The sequence below is a fragment of the Corvus hawaiiensis genome, chromosome 5, assembly GCF_020740725.1.
Source record: "Corvus hawaiiensis isolate bCorHaw1 chromosome 5, bCorHaw1.pri.cur, whole genome shotgun sequence".
NCBI lineage: Eukaryota > Metazoa > Chordata > Aves > Passeriformes > Corvidae > Corvus > Corvus hawaiiensis.
In genome coordinates, this window is record NC_063217.1 from 62,589,898 (window position 1) to 62,616,490 (window position 26,593).

The following is a 26,593-nucleotide window of genomic DNA, read 5'->3' on the forward strand; positions in this document are numbered from 1 at the left end:
TTCCCTCAGCTGCTGGCAGGAGGGCCCATGCAGAAGCTGTCAGCTCTTTAGTGATTATCAGCTCGTGATTCCAGCTCAGCTCTGCAGGGCAGCCTCCAGGCCAAGCCAGACCACAGAGAGAGACGAGAAGGCTCGTGTGGCTGGTTCTGCACCGAAGGTAGGTAGCTTTATTATGGGTCCCCTCTGGCGAAGGGGGGAGCCAGGGACGAGAACCCTCTTCCTCAGGGGCCCCAGAGAGCTTGCTTTTATAGGGATACAGGGGATCAGTAAAGGACCAATGGATTACAGAGGATCTGGGATGGGAACAGACCAATGGGTTACAGAATGATCTGCATAGCGTCTCCCAAAGGATTGTGAGTCTGCCTTTCCTCGCTGTGACCTAAGTGGTTGCCTTTCCAGGGAGTCCTACTGGGAGATTGCTCAATCTCCTTATCTCAGCAGACGTTCCTCCAGGATAGTGGCTGGGCATACCCCACAAATGGAAGCCCTTTTGGTGGTTTCCAGGGGCGTTGGATGAGAACCACAATACATTGCAAGCAGTATCACTAACTTTCAAAGCAAGAAATAAGAGTACAAAGTCATTATAACAGCAGTTTGCCCACTGACAACTCCTACCTTTTCACAGACCTTGCTGCAATCCCCAGAACTCATCTGAGGAAGCTGGCAGGTAACATTTCCTCCCTTGGCACATCTTAAGTGTCATGCTTTCATCTTGAAGAGAACCAGTCTGGGCAAGTAAAGCAGCTGCCAGGCTGGACATTGTGGATATATGATGTACAAACTCTGAGGCCAACAGGGAATGTAAGTGTACACTGCGATAGAAGGGGAGGGGAAATCCACAAAACACAAGTCTGTATAGGTCACTTTTTCCAATTCCAGCCTTTTGGAAACTCCACATGGACAGCAGCATCTCTGCCACATACATTCAGGTTAGTACCTTTCAAAAACATGGATGAACGTGGGGAGGATTGCTTGGGATTTTTATGTTCAGAAAAAAAACTAGAAAAAAGGCATTGCTGAACAGGAATTTTCTGAGATGTATTTATGCAAAACCTAAAATGTGCTGGGTTGATCACAACTAGTGCAACTTTTTGAGAGGCACATCATATAATCAAATCAGCTGTTTGCCACTGAATTTTCACCATCTCTGACCTCTATGGAATTAATGGCACAGGGGTGTGGAATAACAACCCAAACCCATCAAACAGATATATTTGAGATAATAACAATGATCCCCATATTTTCATGGACAGTGTTCTGGCTCTTTCTCAAACAGGCCACCTCAAATAGCAGTGTTATTTAGTTTATTTTTGCCTTTAAAGACTCCTAAATAGATGTACTTCTCCTCCTAAAAACAGTATATGTGTACTCTGTGTGAAACTGCAGACCTCCAGCCACTCTTTCTCAGATAAGCATGGATTTCTAAAACACCTTCCTGCTTTTCAGCAGAATTGTATTGGGTTCAGGAAAAAAGGAAATCCTGGAATTATTATGCACATCTGTAGAGGTGGACTTGCCATCCAGTGTGAGTCCAGCTTTCTGCTCTGCCGTATGGAACTGGGAAATCTACTGTACGGAATTGAAATCTACTGGGCTCTTATGTGGGGCTGGGGGTAGAGGGCATTTTCACTTGGCAAGCTGTGCTTTTGTTCAAGGAAGACTCCATACTCCCCAGGGCATCCATTTCTTTCATAAGGTCTTTCTTTGGTTCTAACAGCCTGCAAAACTTTCCTGACCAATTCTTTTCAAGTTCTGAAGTCAAGCTTTTACCAAATGGGACCAAGACTTACACATATTATTCCACAGGCAGAGAGGGGTACTACTAACAAAGAGACTGAATCAAACCAGGGGGAAAGTGTGTATTGGGGAAATGTATTCCTGCACTGGAGGGGGTGTATGCATCTCTCTGTGTGAGATATGTATATATAAAAAATATACACCATAGAATGCAGAGCTGGTGGACAGGTGGAGAGGAAGGAGCTGGTACAGCCTCTTCCTCTCTCTGTTACATCCTTCTCTCTCTGAACTCACAGAGAGCAGTTCCTCCAAAATCTGAAGCAGGATCACTCTGATCTGTATTACAAACGAAAGAACCACAGAACATGATTTGGAAGGGACAGACAAGGATCATCGAGTCCAACTCCTGGCCCTGCACAGGACATCCCCAAGAGTCACGCCATGTGCCTGAGAGGATAGTCCAAATGCTTCCTGAACTCTGTCGGGCTTGGTGCTCTGACCACTTCCCTGGGGAACCTGTCCAGTGCTCAAACACCCTCTGGGGGAAGAACCTTTTCCTGATATCCAACTTCAATCTCCCGTGACACAGCTTCAGGCCGCTCCCTCGGGTCCCGTCACTGGTCAGGAGAGTGAAGAGATCAGTGCCTGCCCCTCTGCTTCCCTTCACGAAGAAGCTGTAACTGCAATGAGGTCTCCCCTCAGTTTCCTCTTTTCCAGGCTGAACAGACCAAGTGACCTCATCCACTCCTCACACGGCTTCCCCTCAAGAACAGGGAAGATTATTCTCGCGGAGATTGCCCTAACTGGGGGACAGGGTGATGGTATTTCTCAGGAATTACTCTGCCTGCTTCTGCTTCCCACTGAAAGTCAGCCATTCTACCTGGCAAGTACCAGCCTGGAAAGTCTTATTTTCCACACACACCACTGAGCGAAGGGATGGAACCGCCTCCCCGCGGGGATCTGCGGGGGCGGGAGCGCGGGAAGCGCTGCGGGGCTCCCGCCGTGGCCCGCCCCTCGGCGCATGCGCGCGGCGCGCCCCCTGGCGGGCGGCGGGCGTTCCGCCGGACCCGCCGCGGCGGCAGCGGCAGCGCAGGTGAGCGGGGCGGGCAGCGGGCGGGCACCGCGGCATTCACCCCGGCTCTCACCTCGCACCTCCCCTGCCCCCGCAGCCGGAGGGCTGCACCCCACTCTGCGTTCTTCCCCCGCCGTCCCGCGCCCTCGAACCGGGCTCGTACCGCCATGGCGGCTCCCCCGCCCTTATGTAACGCGCCCCTTGCCCTCAGGTTCCGCTCAGGTGTCCGGGAGCGGGCTCGGCGGGGCGGGCGGTGCCGCGGTCCTCCCCCTCCTCGCAGCACCGCCGTGGACTGCTACCCCCGGGCACCCCGGCCAGGGCGGGACGGCCCGGAGCCGCTCCCGGGAGGGCCGCGGGCCGGGCCCGGCTCCCTCCTCGGCCACGGGGATCGCCGAGATCGGAGCCAGGGAGCCGGACCGAGCGCGGGTGTGTGGTGCATTAAAGTGGAATCCGTGCAAATGGGTACCCGGGCTGGGCTGTGCTCAGAGAGCGCAGAGGCGGCACGGTGCCCGGGCTCGAAATCGGGGGGCTTGCGGTGCGGGGGCATCCACAGAGAGAACCCTGGCAGCCACACCACTCGAGAAAGAGATAAACGTTAATTAAAAATTAACTGAGCCCGGATTCCACGCGTTTCAAGATGCTCCATGTGCAGACCACAGCCAAAGGTAGTGCCTTAGTCAGCTCACTATTGGCGTTTTGTAAAGGATAACGAGTAGTCACTTAGCTTACCCCAAAACAAATATTTGTGCTAAAAAAAACCAGCAAGAAATTGCCCTTTGCTACTGGGGAGAGCCGCAGGAGTTCCTAGCCTCTCCTTCATTCTCAAATAAATGAGAATTTAGGATGTCACAGCTCCCCCAGCCTGCTTGGCTTTCCTTCCTCCTTTGATGGGTTCCCCCTTCCCATCTCCACTCAAGGCAATTGCTTACTGGCCGCTGGGAAGTAGATCTGTTTCCTCCTTTTCTTAAGTCATTCCTATATATCCTACACTTGTAAAAGTTACAAAACTCAGGGATACCTGGTTTTCTGTGATTTCTGTGCTGGGTGCAAAGGCTTCGGGAAGGATAATCAAGAAACAAATCACACTACAGACAAGTACCACAACAAGTAAAATAGCTGATCAAGTGTTGGCAAACAAAACCACAACAGACATGTCACGTATGTCTTTGCTGGAAATGGAGGTTAAGCTGCATTTTGTTCAGCCACCTTCTTCAGGCAATGTGGTCTGAGATTTTGGGTCAGTTTGGGCTGAGTCCCCTGTAATCTCTGTGCAAATTCTTGTGCTGTGAAAAAAGCTTGACTGCGTTGTTACATGGCGAGGTTGTGCCTGGGGTTTCTGTGCAGGGTGTTTATTACCTCATTTATTTTGTTAATTGTTAGTGGGATGTCAGTAGCCTGGCATCCAGTTTTCTAGTTGGCCATTTATTTGTAAAGGCAAATGTAATCAGTCACACGAATACAGGATCATTGTGTAATGACTGCCAGTAACTTGATGCAAGGCAGCACAGTACCACATTACCCAGTGCTTCAGTTCTTCCCCAGCAGGTTTCACCGAACAGATTTTGTAATAATAATCTCCTGCAATGGTTATAACATCTTGGGTTGTGAAGCCTTTTGTCTTGTATTACCTCTGCCACCTCTTGATTTCAGATTTTGAAGGAGCTTGCAGCTCCGGGACAAAAGGAAGGTGATACTGCTTTATGATTTGAGCAGTTTGTCTTGTGAATCTCTAAATGAGAGAATGTGATGATAGTTGGCAGCTAAGGCAGAGAGTCCTGGGACAAAGGGACTGGTGTGTGTGTGGGAAGCATTGTTTCACTACAGTTCTGGAATGCTCTGGTGGGTACCATGCCTTGATATACACATCCAGGATACAGGAAGCTGCCAAATGACTTAGAAATAATTTTGCTCTCTGTTAATACTTCCTGGGAATGGCTGGCTAAATGCTGCTGTGGAGACTATTAAACTATTGTTATTTTTAATATGGTCCATTGTTACAGCGGGGATTACTGTAACACGCATATATCAAACCAGGAGTCCCCTGGAAAGGAAGTATATATGGACAGATTCGTGGTAGATGTTTCAGAGATGTTTATTTCTCCAGCCGCATGGCCGGGGCTCTGCTCAGGAACTCCGCAGTCACGGGACCCGAGGGTCCTTGGCCACACCGGGAAACACAAACCAACCAATGGGGAATGAGGCTGACCAGGGGCAGGGAAACCCCGTGTCTCCCCCCCAGGGCCCATCTCCCAGGGCTCCATGGCAGGGGGGGAGACCCCAACAGTCCATCAGAGAAGACAATAGTGCCTCTCCTTGGTAAGGGACTGTTCTGTGTTGTCGTGATGTAATAGGCTAGTTAAATTTTCGTATCTATCCATCAGCACTTCACTGTGCTCCCATTGCACCAATTTTCAGTGGGTTTTATTTTGTGTTCTACTTTCTGGGTCTTCCCAAGGTTACATTGCATAAATAAACCATGTCTTAGTTACCCCTGTATCTGCAAAGCAGAGTCCTACTTTGCTGTTTTGTGACTTCGGAGGGATTTTGCTGAGGGTTGTTCTGAAGCAAAAGTAAATCAAGCATAAATAAATCATGGCATATTAGGGTTTTGTTTGTTTTTTATAATGCAAAATTGAACAAAATTGCCAACCTGTTATTATATAAATCCCAGGAGACAGGTGGCCTTTCTGGTGTTTCATGGAAACCAGGATTAAACCTCAGTAGAACTTCACTGAGCATTGAATCAAAGGGAGCTGGGAAGAAGCTGTCTCAAAACGGCATGAAGGGACTGCCAGGAGGAATGATTTCCAAAATGAAATTTTATCTGATGATGCTTCTCATGCTCTACAAAACACCTTTTCTGTTGCATTTTCTAAGGAGGAGCAGTCCTCATTCACTGCTTGTGTGTCTGCAGCACTGATGGGGTTTTGATTATACATATAAAAATCATCCAATTGATGATTTTGATGAGAGATGGTGCCAGCTGTACCCATTTCACTGTTACTGAGCTACCTGTGTGACAAGTAACACAAAACCATAATGTCACTTTTTGCTGCAAAGAACCTTGGAAATGCTGAAAGGATTTTGAAACTGTATATTAGTGTTGTCTAAGAAACTTTTCTATGTGTTTCTACAAAAGCAATCCTGGTGGTTTTAAACAAGCTAAACCAGTTAGGTGGGTGGATTCTGACTATTTTTCTTTGTTAAATAACTTTCTGCTGAAAAGTGCAGTAGGCTTGGGGTTGTAATACAGTGTGTAATTTGAATATTCCCGTGTTTTCCAGCCTTGTCTGATTTGACCTAATTAGCATGGGCATCTGAACAGTTTTGCATAAAATTTCCACATCATCCTTGATAGAATTAGTGAATGGAGAATGGGAGAGAGCTGAGGATTTTCTACACTATTTCATCTATCAATTTTTTCCCTCCATGTTCCTTCTTGCTGATGTAGCTGTAACCAGACTGAGCAGTGAAACAGCTGCTTGCACAGTCCCTGCCAAAGCTGCTGCTTGTCTGCAGTTTGCACTGCAGCTGCCTCCTACACTTCCCACTTCTCTCCATCTGTGTCTTCCTTAGCTCTGCCAGCTGTCCTTTTTCCAAACGTTCAAGTTTTCTTAGCACAACACAAGACAGCAGCTCAAATTGCTCTGTTAGGTGGATTAAACTGGAGAAGATCTTGTTGCTGCCTCTGCTTTCTGATCTTGTGGGCAGCAGTGAGAGCATTTCATTACCCACAGAGACTCACCAGGCTCTGTGTTAGACAAGTTAGTTTTACACAGCCACCATGTACAAAGGCACATTTCTCATCTCCTTAGATTAAAAGGCCTTTTTGTTTTTTGAGGGAGGCTGACTGCCCTTCTCTGCACAGATCATGATGTGATTTTCGTTCATCTTTGGGGTGGGTAACCGAAATTACATACAGGATACTTGGTGAAACTTCATCTGTATCTTGATTTCTCCAGCATTTCTGCCACCATTTTTCCAGCTTCAGTACCACTGAATAAGGAACATTGGATTTATAGGTATCATAATACCTCTTACCTGAAGGCTGCCTAGTTTTGGTTATAAGTGGGAATTGTGGTTTTGTTAGTTTTGTATCACTGAAGTGTCTTCCTTCCATGTGTCAGAGGAAGAATAAGAATGATCCCTTCTTTCTGGGACACCATCTCTCAAGGTGCTCCACAGAGGAAAGAGGCCATGTACTCCAACGTCTAGATTGGCTTGTCGGTCAGGATTCCTGGGATTTAATTTCATTATGGGGGGAAAACAGAGCAATGTTATTCATGTCCTACCACTGTCTGTTGTCTTCAATTTCTTTTTGCTTCAAAATGGAGGTAATTTTTCTCGACTGAACATAAGTACTCTGTATGACTTGAGTAATTTTACACTTAATTCAGCTGAAGATTTAGCTAGAATGTCTGAATCAAAATCACATCACTTTAGGACTGAATTGCAGCAGCTATAAGATAACCTCTTTGTGCTCTGACCTCCCATCCTTTCTTGCTTCTATAAGTGTGAGGAACAGCTAGGAGGGGATCCTCAGTCCCTTGCCTGAGGGCCAGCACTGATGACCAGAACACACTTTGGGGTCTGGAACAGCTGCACTCTTGAGAATAGCAGACATCATCAATATTTCTAAATTTTTAACTTGAACTAGAAAATTGCTGACTGACTCTCAGCAAATGATGCTGAGCTGTAAACATGTGTGGGGTTTGTGTGAGTTTTTTATTCAGACAGCTACTTCTTCATGAAAAGTGTCAAGCAGCTGTTTACAAGGAATGATAGATGATGTGATGAATGAAGCACTTCCTTTAGTTTCCTTAGAGTCAGTCACTTGCTGTGATGGTTACTTGTGCTCTTAATGTCAAAATATTAGACTGTGTGGAGGCTGGAAGACTTAATTGCCAAGATGAAAAAGGGAGCACGTTATTGAAGTTCTGAATGGCTATGGCAGTGTTTTGTTCTAGAGAGGAAAGACTGTGTGTGTATGTGGCATTCACCCAGGACTAAATTAACCTCAAGTAGTGGGATGTTATTGTTGAATTACTGTTGATTTGGGGAGCAAATCTGTTAATGGCTCTCCTTAGTTTGTGGAGTTGAAATATACTGACCTTCATGACTTTGTGATGTGATCTTCAGATTTCCAGAGCTTAGTATCTTGATTCAAGTGCTACTAAAATTAATTTCTTCTTCATTTAAAATCTGAGAACAGAAAAGACCTATGGCTAAACATGAGTCCAAGACAGTATTTTCTCCAAATGAAACAAGGCCACAGCTGGTACTTCCCATAGCAGATGATGATTTGTTTGAAGACTCAAATTGTGAGATGCTGTAATTAAGAGCACTAGAGGATTTGGGGATAGGTGTCTAAAAAGATTTGCATGACGGAGGTGTATGACAGAAACAAGATGCTCCTGAATTGGTGACTTGGGGGAAGAATAAAAATCTAAGATACCTGTCACAAAGTCTCATCAAAAGAAAGCTGAAGTATGTCAATCTACTGCTATCTGGATTTCTGAAGGTTATGTTACACGTTAAATTTTTAACAAGGTGCAGAACCTTCTCTTTACCTGAGGAACAGTAGCTGACTTGCTCTCATGTTCCCATACCCATATTTGATACCACAATACTGGGCACTCCCTCATACATGGTTTTCTTATCTATGGCTGTGTGCCTGAGTAATGCCATTGGTTTCCTCTAGTATCATTTCTAGTTTCTTCCCCTACCATATCAAGTGTGTACTTAGTATGTATCAAATATATAAATCCAAGTATGCACTTAACTTCTTTTCTTACAGGCAAGAGCTCAGAGCATCTCTGAGACCTTTATTTGCTATGAGCATGAGATATGGATGAAAAACATTGCTTAAAATCATTTATGTTTGGCTTTTGTAGTATTGCTTAGTTCATTTATAGCGTAAAAAATTCACCCGAACAGCAGCACTGATTTTTTCATAAGACTCATGGGTTTTATGTTGGTGTTTACAATGGCATACCCAGAACAGGTAAAATGTACACCATCAGCATTTTTTACCTTGAGACACAGAGTAGATGAGGAAAGTATGTGTGCAGCTGCAGTTAAAGCATGAGGATAAATGTAGCTTATGTGTCAGATGGAAAAACCTTATGGCTTGGGAGCTGTATACTCTCATTTAGCAGTCAGTGTCAGTTCTGTCTGAAAGCAGTGTTTCTGCTCACTGTAGCAATGGTTAGGTGTGAGTAACCAGGGAGTGGTGAAGCCAGAGTGTCAAAGACCGAAATAAGCATGAGTTCCCTACAAGTGTGGGCTAGAGATGCTATATCTTACCTCCATTATCATGTGAATGAATAACACATGATGCCTTCCAACATCCTTGTACAGCATTTCAACTACAGTCTTTTCCCTTTTGTTTGTTCACGCTAATTTTTATAACCTCAGGAGATTGTGTCTGAAGCTCTGTGTCAGCTTCAGATCTCAGTGCTAATAGTGACTTCTTTGAAGGGCACGTTAAACATGAGTACCAGTCATGGAGGATTAATTTGAGAACCAAAATATCCTAATGAACTATATATATATATATATATATATATACACTATAAATATATAAGATATAGAAAAATATCTTAGTAATTTGTCAAATCTGGCATAATGAAGCTAGGTTTTCAGCAGAAAAAGGTATTCATTGCTATAAACTATATAAAGATCCTGTGATCCGTAATATTTTTGAGATAGTCTGTAGTTTTGGAAGAAGTAAGATCTTTCTCTTACTTATCTTTTAAAGGAAGAATACTTATCTTGCTGAAAGCACCACACAGGCAGATATTCCAGGCGTGTTTGATCCCACTTTAACCTGCCTGGCCTGGTGCAGCCACCAGCTCTGTCACCACACAGGACATGGAGCTGGCAGCAACCCTGTGACCTACAGCAGGAACGAGTATGGTCGCCTCAGGTCACTTCCTGCTTTTTCTCTGGTACTGATGCAGGAAGAGTTGTAGATTTTATAAGAGGCATGGACACTTTCAAAATCTCCCAAAGGAAAATCAGTTCTGCTCCCAGACATGTGACTTAAATTGTTATTGCAGAAGAACTTTTTGTTCTTTTGGCCAGTCCACTTCCTCCAACACCGGTGTCCATGAGCAGAAATCACTGAACTACAGCAATCATCAACTCTTAGCATAGAATGAAGAATGAATGCATCATAAATTAACTAAAAAGGCATGAAACCAAACGTAGTCAGTGTAAGAGGAACATGCTTCTCAATATACTCTGGAGTACCTTCCAGCACTTAAAGGGGGCTTATTACAGGAAGAGTGACTTTACACAGGCAGGTGGTCGCAGGGCAAATGGGAACAGTTCCAGTGAAAAGAGGAGAGGTTTAGATTAGATGTTAGGAGGAAGTTCTTTGCAGTGAGGGTGGTGGGACGCTGGAAGAAGTTGCCCGGAGAAGCTGCAGATGCCCCATCCCTGCAAGTGTTCAAGGCCAGGCTGGATGGGACTCTGAGCAACCTGGTCTAGTGGAAGGTTGGAACTATATAATCTTTAAGGTCCTTTCCAACCCAAACCATTCTATGATTCTGTGGTATCTATTTGCTTTTTCTTTTTCATGTCCTTTTCAAGAAGTGTGGACAACAAGTTGATAAATAATGTCTTTTCCTAAAGGTACCTACATAAGATTCAAGTGGGTCTTTTATTTTTGTCCCTTCTGCTCTCACCTTCCCCAGGTAAGACCATAGGCAGTAATATAACGAAATCAAAGTGTTATGTACTAGCATTACCTAATGTCTAATTTTCTTTTTTGTGTGTGTTTTTAAACAGGAAGATGAACAGAACTGAATTTTAGTACCTAGCTCCTGATGGGCTGGATTTTGTCTTGGCAGGAGTTTTTGAAGATTGATGCAGTGAGAGAAGAAACAGCCAATGGCTTCAGAATCCATGGTCCCTGAGCAGGCAAAACAACATCTGATGAAAGGAAAAAGGCGGCAGCAGCAGCAAGCTCGGTCTTCCAACAGTGATGGAGATGACGATGTCTTCGTGTTTGAGGCAAATGAGGCTTGGAGGGATTTTCACAGCTCTCTTCTTCACTTCTTTGAAGCTGGAGAGCTCTGTGATGTTACACTAAAGGTGATACTTGTCACACATCCATTGCATGTAGCAGCCTGAAGATTAAGTTGCAAAGAAGTGTGTTGGGAGGTGGCTGTGAATATTGGCAGGGATATGGAAGCCACAGAATCCCTCTTGGATCTGAGGCATCTCTAGAGATGCTCGTATTTTTCTCCTTATTTAGGAAGTTTACAGCTGAAATTTAAACACTTAAGATATTGACAATCTGAGAGAGGAAGTACATGACTTTGGCCTCATCCATCTTTCCTTCTAAGCAAGTTTCCAGAGTTGGTCAGTAATTACTGTGCAATTCTGTCTCCTTGTAGCCTCTTTGTTCTCAATGCACTTTCATCCCTAATTTTACCTCCATTTCTGCATTTTGTGCTGTTTTGCTAGATTCTTCTCAGCAAACAGGATTTCTGTAACAAATCTATCTTCCAGCATTCTTCAAAAAAAGAAAAAAAAAACAAACCCAGACAGTTGTGTTCTACAGCTGATCAAAGAGTAAAGGAGAAGAGGGAGGAAGGAAATTTTATGATTCTTGCATAGCGTTGCTTTAATGCATTATTTTAAACTCAGCTGTATATTACTTACATCCTGATGACAATAAATTTGTATCTAGCATGCGCAGAAGTGGGTGCCAGCACCTCTAAATATTAAGTATTGCTTAGCTAAACAACTTACTAGTGCAAGATAGTTACTTAAGGAATAATGATGAAGCACAGTTCCTAAACCAAGAACAAATGACACATGCCTTTAGGAGAAGTTGTTAGCCTGCCACTTTGACTGTTAGATATGAACAGGGAAAATCCCTGACAGATGTATATCCCTGGTGTTACAAACTCTCCTCATCCCTTTTCTTGTTGACCTCATTCTTACCTTCCTTCCTTTCCAGTTACCCTTGCAAAAAAACGGCAGACAGTCTTGTTTTATAAACATAGTTAAATGTATACTCCTGCTAGGGAAACTTGCCTTGGAAAAAACACTTTACTGGAGCTGCAGTTTAACTTTCCCTAAGTTAGGCTTGTATTAATGTTCATTTGTATGATCTGTGTGGAGCTGCTTTGGTAATTTAAGAATATTAGATGACATGACTTGGCTTTCAGTGAAGGGTGGAGCAACCTGTGGAAATCTTATTGTATGGCTTCCTAAATCAGGGATTTCCAAGTGACTGGTAACTATGTACTTGAATTAGAGTTTTCATGGGGGCTTGATTTTTCTTCCTGTAGTGCTTGGGCCTCGCTCAGGTTTTAAGAATAATCAGATCTCTACTGAACTTTCTGCTTTTGTGTGTGACCTGTGATAGTGAGCAATTCTGGCATTGCTGTTGTCAGACTGATTATTGTTTTAACTGCTGGCTCTTAAAATAGGATTGTTAGTAACTGGAGGGGAACTCTTGATTTCAAAATACCAAGAATATGCTAGATAACTTGTGGAAGGTCCCTGCCTATGTTAGGGGGTGGAACAAGATGACCTTTAAGGTCCCTTCCAACCCAAACCATTCTGTGATTTAAAATTAAGCAGATTTGGGTAACATAGTAAAGCCACTTAATTCAAAAGGAAGGTTTAATTAGAGAGTGGGATGATGGGCAGAATAAAAGTGTCTGAAGGTAAGAATGGCCTGGGAGCTTTACGTAGCAGACCACTGGTAGCATTTTTTTGTTTCAGTACTGTAGTTAGTTGGTTGGAGTGCTGATAACAGTAATAAGCTGTGGGAACACACACGGAGACTTCCTCTGGAATTAATTTAAAATTCTGGAATTTCACCTACTCTGCTGCTGCTGTCATATGAACAGTCTTAAGAGGCTGTTAGAAGGCAGAGAGTGGCAGATGAATACCATCTGCTTTTCTCCTGTTGGTTTGCTTTTTGTTCATTTGGTAGGTCTGAATTGTTCCTTCTGGGGTGATCTGATGTAATCACACTGAACCATCCATCTTTTCCTCTTTTTTAATCTGCATACTCTTGCTTGTGTGTTTGCTTTCTGTACTCTACTCGCTGCTCACCAGGTAGGTTACACTTGTGTTGATCATACTCTTTAAAAAGGTAGAGCAATTGTGTATTGAATCAGAGCTAGAAAAAACTCCAAAATATCCTTTATAATTTAGTATCTTTTTATTTTAAGTGCACAGCAGCTCTCTGTAACACCTTCATCTGAAAATGAACATGTTATTTGAGTCGGTCAGGGAAACTGGTTGCTTAAGTCAGCCATCCCTTTATGTTAGTGCAGACTGCAGAGTGACAAAGGCTGTAAGAAAGCACTCCTGGAACACAAATAGCAGTGGATTGGTCATTTACCTTCAATATTTAGATTATTTTTTAATGTAATGGAGTTCTAGAATTTTGTATGTGAAAAGCTTATTTTACATTTTCTGATCAGAATTTTGAGAAATACCTTCTCTTTTTGGGGAATACACTGTCTTTTGTGGCTAAACATTCTAAAAATACTGAAGTGATTGGTAACTTTTAATAACCCCTGAAATAGCTGTTATTCCTATGTTTTTACATAAATTTGCTTCTATAAACATCAGTTCCTTGACAGTAATAAAAGTACAGAAGTCTAAATTAAGTAGTCTAAAAACGTCACTTTCTAATTTTCCTCCCCTTAAAGTCTCTGAGTACATATAAAACTAGTGTCTCCTGTCTACAAGGTGCATCTAGAATATTTCTACAGAGGCTTCATAAGCCTTTTAAAGAAAGTCAGGTTCAGTGCATCAGTGCTTTTGCTTCCTTGTATTACGGCTTTGCTCTCCTCTGATGGCCAAGTTACAACTTAGAATTCCTTGGGATACATGGATGTAATGTCAGAATTTCAAGGCAAATGGGGTTAATTGGTGTGGACAAAGTACAGACGAAACACATCGAATCTAGAATTCTTATTTCAGCTTCACTGCTCCTCTTTTCACAGCCAAAACCGACATTCCAGTAAAACATCAGGGGTTTTTTTGTTCTTTTCTTTTCAGGTTGGTTCAAAGCTAATCTCCTGCCACAAACTGGTGCTAGCTTGTGTTATTCCATACTTCCGAGCCATGTTTCTTTCGGAAATGGCTGAAGCCAAGCAGAAGCTGATCGAGATCAGGGACTTTGACGGCGATGCCATCGAGGACCTGGTGAAGTTCGCGTACTCCTCGCGGCTCACACTGACAGTGGATAACGTCCAGCCGCTCCTGTATGCTGCCTGCATCCTGCAGGTGGAACTGGTGGCAAAGGCCTGCTGTGAATACATGAAGCTGCACTTCCACCCCTCCAACTGCCTGGCAGTCAGGGCGTTCGCCGAGAGCCACAACCGCATCGACCTGATGGACATGGCTGATCAGTTTGCTTGTGAACATTTTACAGAAGTGATGGAGTGCGAGGACTTTGTCAGTGTGTCACCACAGCACCTCCATAAACTCCTGTCCTCCAGTGACCTGAATATTGAAAACGAAAAGCAAGTTTACAATGCTGCTATCAAGTGGCTGCTGGCCAATCCACAGCATCATGCTACGTGGCTGGATGAGATCCTTGCACAGGTAGGGCACAGAGAGGCACCAAGTGCCTGTCCCATCGCTGGTTTGGTTGTGTAATCAGCTCTTTGTACGTGGGTAGATCTCAAGCTGAAAATGTTCATAGCTTTTGGTGCCTCGTCCAGTTCATGGTTGGGAGTTGACAGTGTAAGCAAGTTAAGAGTTCTTAAATATCAGGGAGAAGTGATATTCTCCTGTTTCTGTAGAGAGAAGGGTACTCACTTTATACTCATGGCTGGGAGGTGGGGGACCAACAAAAAGCTACATCTGCGCTTGAGCAGAAATGTTTTATATTGACACAAAACAGAAAATAAAGCCATCACTTCACTTGGCTTGCCACTCATACAGCCTGATATGCTCACTGCCCTTGCTGTTACGTATTTGTACTTTAGAAAGGAGGCAAAACTGCTGAGTTTTCTTACATGGCTAGGAAAGGAAACTAACAGAGATGTGTCACATCAAGTTGTGCTACTTCTAGAATATTTCATGTATTTCATTAACAAAAGAGCAAGATGTGTTAGCCCTAGTAGGCTATGAAACATGATAGACTTTTTAATGCTCACTAGACTACCATGGTAGGAGCCAAAAGGAGTTGGCAGTTTAATTGTCTAGACTTGATGCAAGCTCACTGCTTCTGAAAGAAAACACATACAGGTATCAAAAGGTCATTTGGCTGGACTTACTTGAACACCCATCGGAGTTCCTCCTGTCAAAGCATTAGCTGCTTCACTTATTCAAGCTCCCTGTGTGCTGGGTATGGGGGTTTATACAGTATTTGTGAGAGAATATATGTGGAGAACCTGTACTGGGAAGGATTTGCACGCCATGTGCTGCAAAACATGCCATGTGTCTTAGCAGGTAGGATTGGCTGTGCAGTTCTAGTTGTCACTGAACTCCAACTTGATTATTTTGCATTTGGCTGAATTGATAACGTTGGCATTATGTGAGTAAGGAGAGGTCCACTAAGATGCTGCTGTCATTGTCTTCATGAATCATTTTTCACATTTCCTAGGAAAAGATCACAATGGTTTATTAGCTGTCTTCCAAAAACCTTCAGTTTCATCTAGACTAGCATGAGGTTTTTGGTACAAAAACCCCTTCTTTCTTACACTATGCTTAAACTTACAAGCAATATAATTAGAGATTTAAAAAAAAAAAAGTTATATTTATTGCCCAGTTGTGCTAGTAGATGAGATTAACAGTTTTATTCTATTGATGGAAACCAGAGTCTAGATTCAAGCAATGAAAAAGTAAACCCCTTCCTTTATAAATACGGGTTATTTGCCAGAGCATAGGGAGTCATCAGTTGACTTGGACATTACTGCTAGCTGAAAATATGCCTGGGCTTCTAGGCAGTGATTATCCATGTCATAATCAGCCTTACAGGTTTTACTCCCATGAGGTTCTGAGTCTGTCCGCCTGGAGTTCTTACCACATCACTAACCTCAGGAGCCTGTCAGCAGGGCTGCAGTGGTGCTTTAAAGTAGCCTCAAATAAGCTGGGCCAAAATAAAGGAAGAAGTGGGACTGAAAGCAAGGAGGTAAGGAAGAACAGGTAGAGGCACATGCTTGCTTCAGGACAGGGACGCTTGTCAGTGCTGTAACAGGCCCATCCTGCTGCTCTGAAAAGCACTGGAGCTGCTGGACTTCTTCGCGATTGCTGTTGAGCCAACTGAGAGCTGCTTGACAGCGTTGACTCCAAACCTTAAGAAGTCAGGTGGATTGCTTCAGTTCCCCCCACTAATATTTGTCCCACCTTTGCCTCTGATTGTACTTCATATTCTGCACTGTTTGTCTTACAAAGAAGAATGAAAGGTTTGCTGAAATAAATGGCAGGAAGGATTTTGAGAAGGAAACAATTAACTCTCAACATGTGGGGTTTTTTTAATCTTGAAGTCTGTGAAGTCTGCCTTAGAGAAAGGTGTTACTGCACTAGCAATACCTCCTTCATAGACACTTAGTTATGGTGACAGTGTTTGCTTTTTGACTTGCCACCCAAAGAAAATGAACCATTCTAGCACAAGCCCTCTTACAGTGGCATAGCAGTGAGCTGAAAATTCATACCCAACAGCACATTAACCTGATAAAGCCCTGGTAAAGCCACGGGTGCTGCCTGCATTGTGCTGGGCAGGTGCAGGTGCAGGTGCAGCACAGGCAGCAGCTCATCTTCCTCAGCATGGCCTGGGCCAAGGGACACTTCTCTGTGGCTGAAATGCAAACGGTTGTAGCAAACATTATCACTAAAAAGAACTGTTCATATCACTGTTGTCCGGAACAGCTCTGAGAGCTGCTCTCCTTATTGAAGAGCATGGGGCTGCCGGCTGGCTCCGGAGCTGCCAGCTGGTGCATGTGCAGCAGTGCTTGGTGACACTCAGCAGTTCAGCCAGTTTCTCCAACTGTGTTCATTTCTGTGTCAGGTACGGCTGCCTCTCTTGCCCGTTTGTTTCCTTATGGGTGTTGTGGCAAAGGAAGAGATTGTCAAGCAGAATCTAAAATGTAGGGATTTGCTGGATGAAGCAAGAAACTACCACCTTCACCTGAGCAGCAGGGCAGTGCCTGACTTTGAGTACTCCATTCGCACAACACCAAGGAAGCAGACTGCTGGTAATTAAATGTGTGTCTGGTTACCCAGTAGGGAGTGGTGTGAAGAAAAGGCAGCACATCTGTGCAGGTGTCTTGATAGCAAGCAGGTATAGCTTGGTATCGAGGGTTGTTCATGACTTAATGCAAAATTGGGAAAGCCATTATGTACCTCTCTGGTATTTAGGTAATGTGCTGCATTTTCCTAGCAGAACTTTAGCAGTCATTTTCTTTCTTTAAAGCATTAATAATTTATCCTGATTGGCTCTATCTATATTAAAGCCAGAGCTGTTGTTATGACCAGGCAATCTGTTCGAAGCTGTACTGAAAACAGTGGACAATTCTCTTTCGGTGTTGAAGGCTGAGCTAACTTTTAAAGTCTTTGACTAACCTACACCAAAAGTGAGTGATGAATATTAGACTGCAAATCATAATTTCTCCATTGTATTTAACAAACAATGGATTTACCTCCTTAAGCCAAATCACAAAAAGCATATTTAAAATATGCATTGTTTTTACAAGAGCATAGATAGCTAATTGCCACAGCAGGATGTCAAGCAAAGGCCAAAATCTAGTATCCAGTTATGAAGGGCAGTGACTGTGCTTCTTGAAGTGAAATACAACTTGCCCCGAGCTACATAATTTTCCGTTGCTCTGCTATACAGCTGTTTTTCCCCATCCTCCTGCTAGTTCTCTGGAAACCTGTTTTGTGTTCTCCAGGTGTGCTGTTCTGTGTCGGTGGCAGAGGTGGATCGGGTGACCCCTTCCGCAGCATCGAGTGTTACTCTATCAGTAAGAACAACTGGTTCTTTGGCCCTGAAATGAACAGCAGGAGGAGGCACGTGGGTGTGATCTCCGTGGGAGGTCAGTAACCCTATTCAAGCAACCCCAGGCAAAAGGCACTTGTTTGCTCCTTCTGCTGAATTGGTACTTTCACTAGCTGTACAAGTAGTAAACAAATTGCTTAATTGTTGGATAGTCTTCAGTTTAGTAAAGCTTCTCCCCCTTGAAGGAGTGTTTGGTCTTGAGCCAGTCTGAGACTGTGTTTATGGAAAAGACATTACTGGGAACTGACAGAGTTGGGCTGTTTCAGACTTGGGAAGGCTCCATGCAGACCTTATTGTGGCCTTTCAGTACTTGAAGAGAGCTTACCAGAAAGATGAGGACAGGCTTTTTAGTAGGGCCTGTTGTAACAGGACAAGAGGTGATGGCTTTAAACTAAAAGAGGGTAGATTTACATTAGATATCAAGCAGAAGTTTTTACAGTGAGGTTGGTGAAAACCTGGAACAGGTTGCCCAGAGGGGTGGTAAATGTCCCATCTCTGGAAGCATTCAAGGTCAGACTGGATGGTGCTCTGAGCAACCTGAAAATGAAAATGCCCCTGCTCATTGCAGAGGGGCTGGACTAGATGAACTTTAAAGGTTCTTCCCAGCCCAGCTGAACTGTATATAGCCTCCTGCCTTAAATAGGTGATTTACTTTCTAAAAATCCATTTATAAAGAAACAGCCTTACACAGCAGTCACCCAGAATTTTCTAGTGCTCATACTGGCTCCCTTCTTACTTAAATCCATACTGGAAAGTTACTAAGACCATAACTCTTCCAAGAGCAGACCTAGCTTTATTTTTGGGTCTCCATCTTCTGAAAACAGGTCTGTGCAGTCCAGAGCAGCTTAGCACCAATAATGCAGCTTTCCCTTGTACATGGTAGCCCCTCTGTTGCTGCAGCAGAACAGAGATCATTTTTCTCCATGGAGAATCTGAAGAGACTGGTACATATGTTCAAACTGATTTGACCTGCAGTACTTTTTATTAGTAAATTAGTAAATTAGGGGAAGATGTTTTTGTCTACATAATCTCAAGCTTTGTGTAAAAGTCCACATTAGAACAGATTCCTGGTTGAGTACAGCATATAAAACTCTGATATTGAAAACATTCTAAAACTTTTACCTGTGTTTGACCTCTTTGTCTCCACATAGGCAGGGATGTTATATAAATGAAAACTGAAATGTTGCCAAGCAATCTCTGTATCAAAAGATGTCTGTGTGTTCAGGTAAAGTCTACGCAGTAGGTGGACATGATGGAAATGAACACTTAGGAAGCATGGAAGTCTTTGATCCTCTCACAAACAAGTGGATGATGAAGGCATCAATGAACACAAAGAGGTATACATATGTCCCACGCTCCAAGTCCTAGTCTGTGATGTGCCATTTCTTGCTGATGCTGAAAAACATCCTGCCTGTCCTGCCTTTTTCGGGTGTCTTCAAACTGTTCTATTTCTAGGATTCCCCACCCCCCCCCATTTTGGAGCTTTATGCTATAAATATGTTACCCTTTTGTTCTTTTTTTTTTTTGGAGGAGCTGGCTTCTGGAGCAGGGACCTCTTCTACTCCAGCTATGTGCTTGCATTCTGGCATCTAGGGCCTGTCTGCTATGCCCAGTAAACAACTTGGAACTGATGAACTGGTTCTGTGGGTTTTTTGCTCTTTTTAAGAATGAGCAAAATAACTGCCAGCATAACATGAAAAGTGAAATACTTCATAGTGAAAATAAAACAAGTGAAATACTACACCAGGAAACAAATAGCTGCCTATGTTTTTCACACAAAAGTCCAGAAGCACTCAATATGAAAGTGAGATTGAGGACTTTTCTTGCCTTGACATTTAAGATTCTTTTAAGGAGTTACTGGACTCAAAGGTCTGTAATTTTTTGTTTCTGCTGTTATTTAAATCAGTATCCTTAATTCTGCATTCCATTTTGTTATTTGTTGTTTTGAAAAGCATTACCCACAAGTAGGAATGAAATATTAAGTATGGCTAAGTCCTAAAGCTATTTGTAGCTGTCACCTAACTAAAGTAGAAGACCCAGACTCTGGAAGTGGCTTGCTCTGCTTCCTCCCTCCTGCCACCACCCTGGGGCATAATCTCAGCAACAATCCGCCCTAGATTTTTGTGGCATTTATTACTGAGTACCTGGGTAAATGGAAGGGTTGCTGTGTCTTGGCTACCTCCCAGCTCCACTCCTCCCATTCATGGAGGCATTGGAACACTTAGTAGAGAAAAAAACTGCCACCATTAAGTGGTGTCTGTGTTATCTGCTGAGGCAATTTAAGATAAGCCCAAGATCTTGCCACACTGTTTGTTCTGTAGAGAGATTGTGCCTCCCTTGCTCCTGCCTGCTCTGAGCCTGCCCTCTTTAATGAGACAAGAATATTGTCAATGACATGGTAGGTCACCTCTCTTGGTAGTTAAAGCAGAAACTTGATGCTCATATTCTAGACCATACTTTCAATTTTATAGTACTGATTGTACTCTCATATTGGTAGATTAGTACAAGCAAGTTTGACAACCATTTTAACACTTAATAAAAATACACCAGAATGGAAGAAATTGCAATTAAATCTTGCTAGAGTTCAGCTATTTATTATCCAGCACAGGTTTGTCTTTTAATATGTATTAGTACCACCCCCAGTCATTCTCAAATGGTAGCAGCCAGCTATACCAACGAAGTTAAAACCAGCAGGTTTTGGTTCATCACCAGATTCAGTAAAACAAAATAGGAGGCATAAAAGTTCAATACTGAGATAGAGAAATCATACCTAAGACATTGTCACATACCCAGATATGTCAGCAGAGGACTTGGCCTTAGAGTTGACAAGAAGTCAAAATGACATGGGTGTGCAGAGAGCCAGCCACATGATCTACTATAAACGTCACTTTTTAAATTTGCATTACTCTTTCCCCCCTAGTTTGAAACAGGCACCATTCGTGTACCATTGCATTTGCTGTGTGGCTCCCTCTGGTTAAGGATTTGCACTGAGGTGTTGGTGCTGTGTTTCCCTAGGAGAGGCATTGCCCTGGCGTCCCTGGGTGGCCCCATTTACGCCATCGGGGGGCTGGATGACAATACGTGCTTCAGCGACGTGGAGCGCTACGACATCGACTCGGATCGCTGGAGCACGGTGGCCTCCATGAACACTCCCCGGGGCGGCGTTGGCTCCGTAGCCCTGGTGGTGAGTCACTGCTTCCTCCCAGGCTGTGGCCAGCTGGGGAACCCACCTGCTTTTCGGAGCTGCTTTCACAAGGTAGAACACAAGGTCTTGAACAAAGTGCAGCTGGTGGGTATGAGCGCCTCTGGTGATCAAAACCCTGTGCAAAAAGTGGGGATATTTAGGATAATACTCATATCAAATTGAACTGTTTCAACAGTATTTGAGATACTGGGAGGAATACCCTTCTAATGACGTGTATAGTGCTTCCTGTCTCAGCAGCTTGGTTTGTCATGGTCACTGTGTTTAAAAGTACCAAATGCATGCTGTACTTTAATCCCTTTATGCTCTGAAAAAGAGCTGCAACACTACGTAACAGTTTCACTTCTTTTAATTGCAAGAGATAGCATTTATGTTCGATAATTATATCTGTTGTTGGAATTCTTAAATAAAAGTGGATATACCACATTTTCCTATAATTTTAACGCTGCTTATGAAAAGCTGAGTAAAGGCAACTACATCACAAATAATCTTTGTGCAACTGTTTTCCAGAACCATGTTTATGCTGTGGGTGGCAATGATGGTGTAGCATCTCTTTCCAGTGTGGAGAAATACGATCCCCACTTGGATAAGTGGATAGAAGTGAAAGAGATGGGTCAGCGAAGGGCTGGGAACGGTGTCAGCGAGCTCCATGGCTGCTTGTATGTTGTGGGTGAGTAGGAATGTGGCATTTTATAGTGCTGCTGCTGCCAAGTGCTGGCCTTTGGAAGAGGCTGTTGTTGCTAGAGGAACCAGGAACAGATAGAGCTGACCTGTACTTGGTGTTCTTGGGCAGGAGAAGAAAGCAAGCACAACCAGGGCACGCTTAAACGAAGGTACCTTAGCAAGGAAATGAAAAGCAGCTCCTAACCCACATTTCAGGAGGGCTGATCTGTTAAAGACAATATGCCCGTATTAGAAAATCCTCTCAAGATTCACTACTCTTGAGTTTCCTTTTAGCAAACTATTCTTAAATTAACACGCTTTCAAAGCACTCGAGTTGTGTTCCGAGTGTAGACAACAGTAGGTTTTTTTGCACTTATTCCACAGCTTCTTGTCTTGTGTGCTACCTTGTATTTACCTGCTTTCCTGAGAGGAAGATGCCAGGTAGGTGTGCCATAGTGATAGTTAAAAAGCCCTGATTTATTATAAGTGCTAAATAGGTTTCAAAAAAAATGCTCCTCTGACAGCTTCCCCAACAAGGGGAATGCATCACTGAGTCTTATATGAGGATTTTTTTTTTCTCTACTCATATATTTGCCAATGCTGTAATTTGAGAATGCTGTTAGAGTGTGTTTTGCATAAAGTAAAATAAGTGCAAGATTGAGACCATCCTTTTGCTGGTGTTAGGTTTCTTTCTCTTCCAAATGGGAAGCTGTTTCATTATAAGTATGATGAATTCAAGGAGAAAAATAATAAAATTAGAATCCTTGCAACTTGAGTAGAATAAAACTGTCATTCTGAGTGATGCTTGTGCAGTGAGAGGAGGGAGAGCTGTTAGGTTAATTTTTAGGAGCATGTAAAGTTCCAGTAAAGAGAGAGCTGGACAGGACCCCCTGAATGCTGAGAATGCCGGTCTTGGATATCCCCTGCACCAGAAGTGCCAAAAGCTGATCTTGTGATGGTTGTTTGCAGGTGGCTTTGATGACAACTCGCCCCTGAGTTCGGTGGAGCGGTTCGACCCACGCTGTAACAAATGGGAATATGTGGCAGAGCTTACAACTCCGAGGGGTGGTGTTGGCATAGCGACACTGATGGGGAAAATTTTTGCAGTCGGAGGTCATAATGGCAATGTGTACCTGAACACAGTGGAAGCATTTGATCCCATAGTGAACCGGTAATTTCAAATGTTTTGCTTGGCTTAATAAGACAAGAAAATCTGCCTGTATGAAAACACCAGCATAGAAACAGTGTGCAGGAGGAGTCTAGCTGTTGTTTCCTGGTAATAATTGAATAATATCCATAACTATCAGTGCAGGACTGCTGCTTATATCACTAGGGCAGTCTTCTAAATATTTAAGCACCTCCTCCTCTGCTCCTCTCTATCCCTTGTCCTCACCCTTTCATTCAATAACATTCTCCTGCTTGTTTCAATTTGATTTTGCACTAAGTGGGGTGTGTTTTTGTGCAGAGTGAACAGCTAGGCAGTGTAACAGAATTTCAGGCACAGAAAATACTTCCAGGTTGCTCAGAAAGGGCAGGAACTTAACTTTCCTTTTTTGCCGTAGGTGGGAACTCGTGGGCTCAGTGTCGCACTGCAGGGCAGGGGCAGGCGTGGCTGTGTGCTCCTGTCTCAGCAGCCAGATCCGGGACATGGGCCAAGGGTCTAGCAACGTTGTGGACTGCATGTGAGCTCTGCTGCCTCCTCCAAATTCCAAAGGAATGCTACTAGGGAGGCACTGTGCAGCTTTTAAACACTGTGTTTTGTATGGTAGGTTAAGGAATAAATCAAATACATTTTCTTTGTGAAAATGGTATCTTCTGCAACTGTAAAGCTTTTGGTGGCTTTCTGTCAGTAGTGATACACAAAAGCCTGTGAAAACATGGAATAAAAGCATGACTCACAGGAACAAACCTGCCAAGAACTGCAATCATCCCATTTCTGAGAAGCTATAATTTCAGAATCATTTGAGGCAGCTATTGCAGGGACTCAGTATTGAACTGTAAATCAATCAGGCATGTGGTGAGGAGCGCCGCAGCAGCTCCTGCTGCTGAGCTTCCCCCAACAGCCCTGCTGCATGTTCTCTGGAGAGCTCGAGTGCCATTTCATATAACTTGTTTTCTGGAATGGAGTCTTAAACGTTTCCCAGTTGTACAAGGCCTTTGGAACAGAAGGTGTCTCAAGTTTTAGAAGGTAACGACATCCCTGATGCACACGGAGATAGCTGAGGCAGAGAAGTTCACTGCTCACCTCTCAAGGGAATGCTGACAGCAGTGGAAATTGCAGGGATTCAGTTTGAAAACTGTCTTAAAAAATACTTTCTCGAGCTAATAAACTTGTTAGAAAGCTGGAAAGATTCTTGATCTGAGTTTAGCCACTGGAATACTGAGATTCTCTAGGCTTCAGTAAAATCTGTAGTTACTACCCTCTTCTCCAAAGGAGTGTTTCTGTTGAGAGGTCCTTCCTGAATTTGTCCTACTTTGAGATGGTACTGTGTGAAAATGTAGGCTTCAGTGGTGTTTGAGTCACCATTTTTATACAAAATGGAAATGCATAATAAAATTTGTGGTATTCTGTAAAACTTTTAAGTGCAACTCTAGAAGACATGACTGATTTCAGTATCCAGTAGCAGCTCTGGTAACATTCTCAAGGTTGGCTCTTTTAAGGGAGCAGATAAAAGGGAGCAAAACCTTAAATGAACCAAATAGAGTCAGCAGAAAGATAATTGGTAATAAACCAGTACTTCCATCAAAAATTGAGACAGCAATGTGACAGCCCTGCATCACCTTGAACAGACCAAGTGACAATCCTTTGTGACCAAAGTTTCACAGTTACCAAGTTGTTCCAAATGCCCAGGGAGAGCAGCAAATTTCTCTGCATTCAGGACCAGGAGAGGCAGGACAGCAGGAGCGAGGCACAGTTGTATTTTTCTGCCAAGTTACCATCATTTAGCTTCCCTGCCCGAAATGGCTTTGCACTTTGGTAGCACCCAGGGACAAAATGAACGGTACTGTAAATAATGAAACACTGCAATAAAACATTTGTACTTCAAAGCACGTTGTTTATTGTATCTCTGGAGCTTGCTGGTGCTGGGAAACATTACAACATTGAGTATTTTTTGGTTTCTGCAGTGTGTATTTCTCAACAGGAAGCTTCTGTTGGCAGAGAGAATCCTGCATTACAGCCATGGGCTGTTCCACCCCGCTGCCCTCCTCTCAAGGATGTGGTTACTCTTGTGGCTCTTCACCTGACTGAAGGGTGGAAAGGAGGGATAGAGGTTCCCTCTCTGGGACTAAGTGTTGCCTTCTATGGATGTCCTGGCTAACAAAAACCCCAAGTTTTCTACCAAGTGACCCTGACCGTGAAACCAAGTGCAGGTTGCCAGCTGCTCCATTTCTCCTCTGGGCGGGAGAGTGTGACACCCGTGGGTGCAGCCTGTGTGTGACTCACGCACCTGGACCACACTGACCACAGCACCTGCCAGGCACCAAAAAGGGAAGCGTTCAGCAGGGAAATCAGGTTACAGCGAAAGCTCTGGGATTCTCTGGCGTGTGGGAAGAGCTGGAAGTCACATGGTACTAGCTCAGAACAGGATCCTAAAACGGGCATCTCATTTGTATTTCAATGCACACCCCCTCCCCAACACTCATGTTCAGGCCTCTAGAGGTGTATCCCTAGGGACTGGCAAGAAAACTGCAAAGCAGGTTCACAAGGAACAACGCTGTTCCCAGAACAGTCCCACATTGTTAATCTTGGATGGCACCACAGCTAAATATATTTTGTACAGAACTGGTTTTAGAAACACCATTGCTGAAAATGTGCTAATGACGACAAAGTATAAAAAGAAATAAAAATACAGAATTACTGTGGTGACAAACTGCAGTGACCTACCTGCACATAAAGCTGTTGTGATTTAACAGCTGTCCTGGCAAGGGGACAGTGATGACAAAGGAATATATCCCCCCACTCCATGCTGAGGGACAGAGCAGCCCCACAACGGCAGTAGGCTCTACCCCCACACACCTTATTTATTTACGTTCACAGGGGATTGTGGTCCATTTGGTGATACTTTTCCAGCTTCGAGTACTTTTTAATACTCCCCAACAAAATCTCGTTCCTAATACAGCTGTGCTGGCAGCAAAACTCTTTGGATTCGACATCCTGCTAAAATACTCTGCTAAGATCAGAAAGTTTTAGAAGGCAAAGCATATGATACTTGCATATTTTAAAATACAAACCAAATACACGCGTGCACTCCCATCAGAAAGACTGCAGACTTCCCTGAACACCGTCTGGGAAAACGATTCCACTAGAAACGCCTGCCTGCAGAGGGGGATGCAGCCCTGCGGAAAACCGAGTCCGCTCTGGCAGATGACCACACACCGTGTGTTTATCAACCAGCGGCCCCGGGAGGCTGCACGGGAGAAGCAGCAGGAGGCAGCAATGATCCCAGCCGGGAGGGATCCCTCCCTGTCTCCAGGACCTTTCAGAGGCGGTGGGATTTGGGGGCAGTTACTGCAGTGTTGATAACCCTTGTAGGGTTAACATACTGTGCCTATAGAGCAGACTGAACATGTCAGAAACAATTTATTCATCAAAACCAAGGAAACTGTTGCCTGTGACCTGGTAAGGCTCTTTTAGAGAGGTGGGAAGGCAAGTAAATAAAAGCAGGACTGGCAGCAGATTCTGAAGGCAGCACTTGGGTGAGCAGCCTCTTTCTCACTGCATTCAAGGGTGAGCAATAGCAATGCAGGCAGCCCAGCAGTTCTAAGGCTATCGAGGCACCAGATTTTCTGAGATCATTTTGCTGCCATGAATCAAATCGGAGTGCCTTCCTATGTCCCGGCTGCAGGGCCTCAGTTCTGTGTCCTTACCTCCACTTGCAACAACATTTAGATGGTGGAGTGTTTTCCTCTCTTCTAGGAGTTGGAAACA

The 26,593-nt window shown here is 43.8% G+C and overlaps 1 protein-coding gene across 2 annotated transcripts; it reads left to right on the plus strand.

Moving 5' to 3' along the window:
* Positions 1-2,768: 2,768 nt before the first annotated feature.
* Positions 2,769-24,711, plus strand: KLHL8 (kelch like family member 8). 2 transcript variants are annotated; one of them, XM_048304483.1, is made up of 10 exons: positions 2,769-2,830; positions 10,604-10,909; positions 13,850-14,398; positions 16,809-16,995; positions 17,692-17,835; positions 19,024-19,135; positions 20,814-20,982; positions 21,511-21,670; positions 22,633-22,834; positions 23,226-24,711. In XM_048304483.1, exons 2-10 carry the CDS (start codon positions 10,706-10,708, stop codon positions 23,347-23,349), a joined length of 1,851 nt encoding a protein of 616 aa, XP_048160440.1. In that variant the 5' UTR covers positions 2,769-2,830; positions 10,604-10,705; the 3' UTR covers positions 23,350-24,711. The 2 variants fall into 2 exon arrangements, with proteins under 2 accessions (XP_048160440.1, XP_048160439.1); XM_048304482.1 differs by having other exon boundaries at positions 10,666-10,909.
* The last annotated feature ends 1,882 nt before the right edge of the window (positions 24,712-26,593 follow it).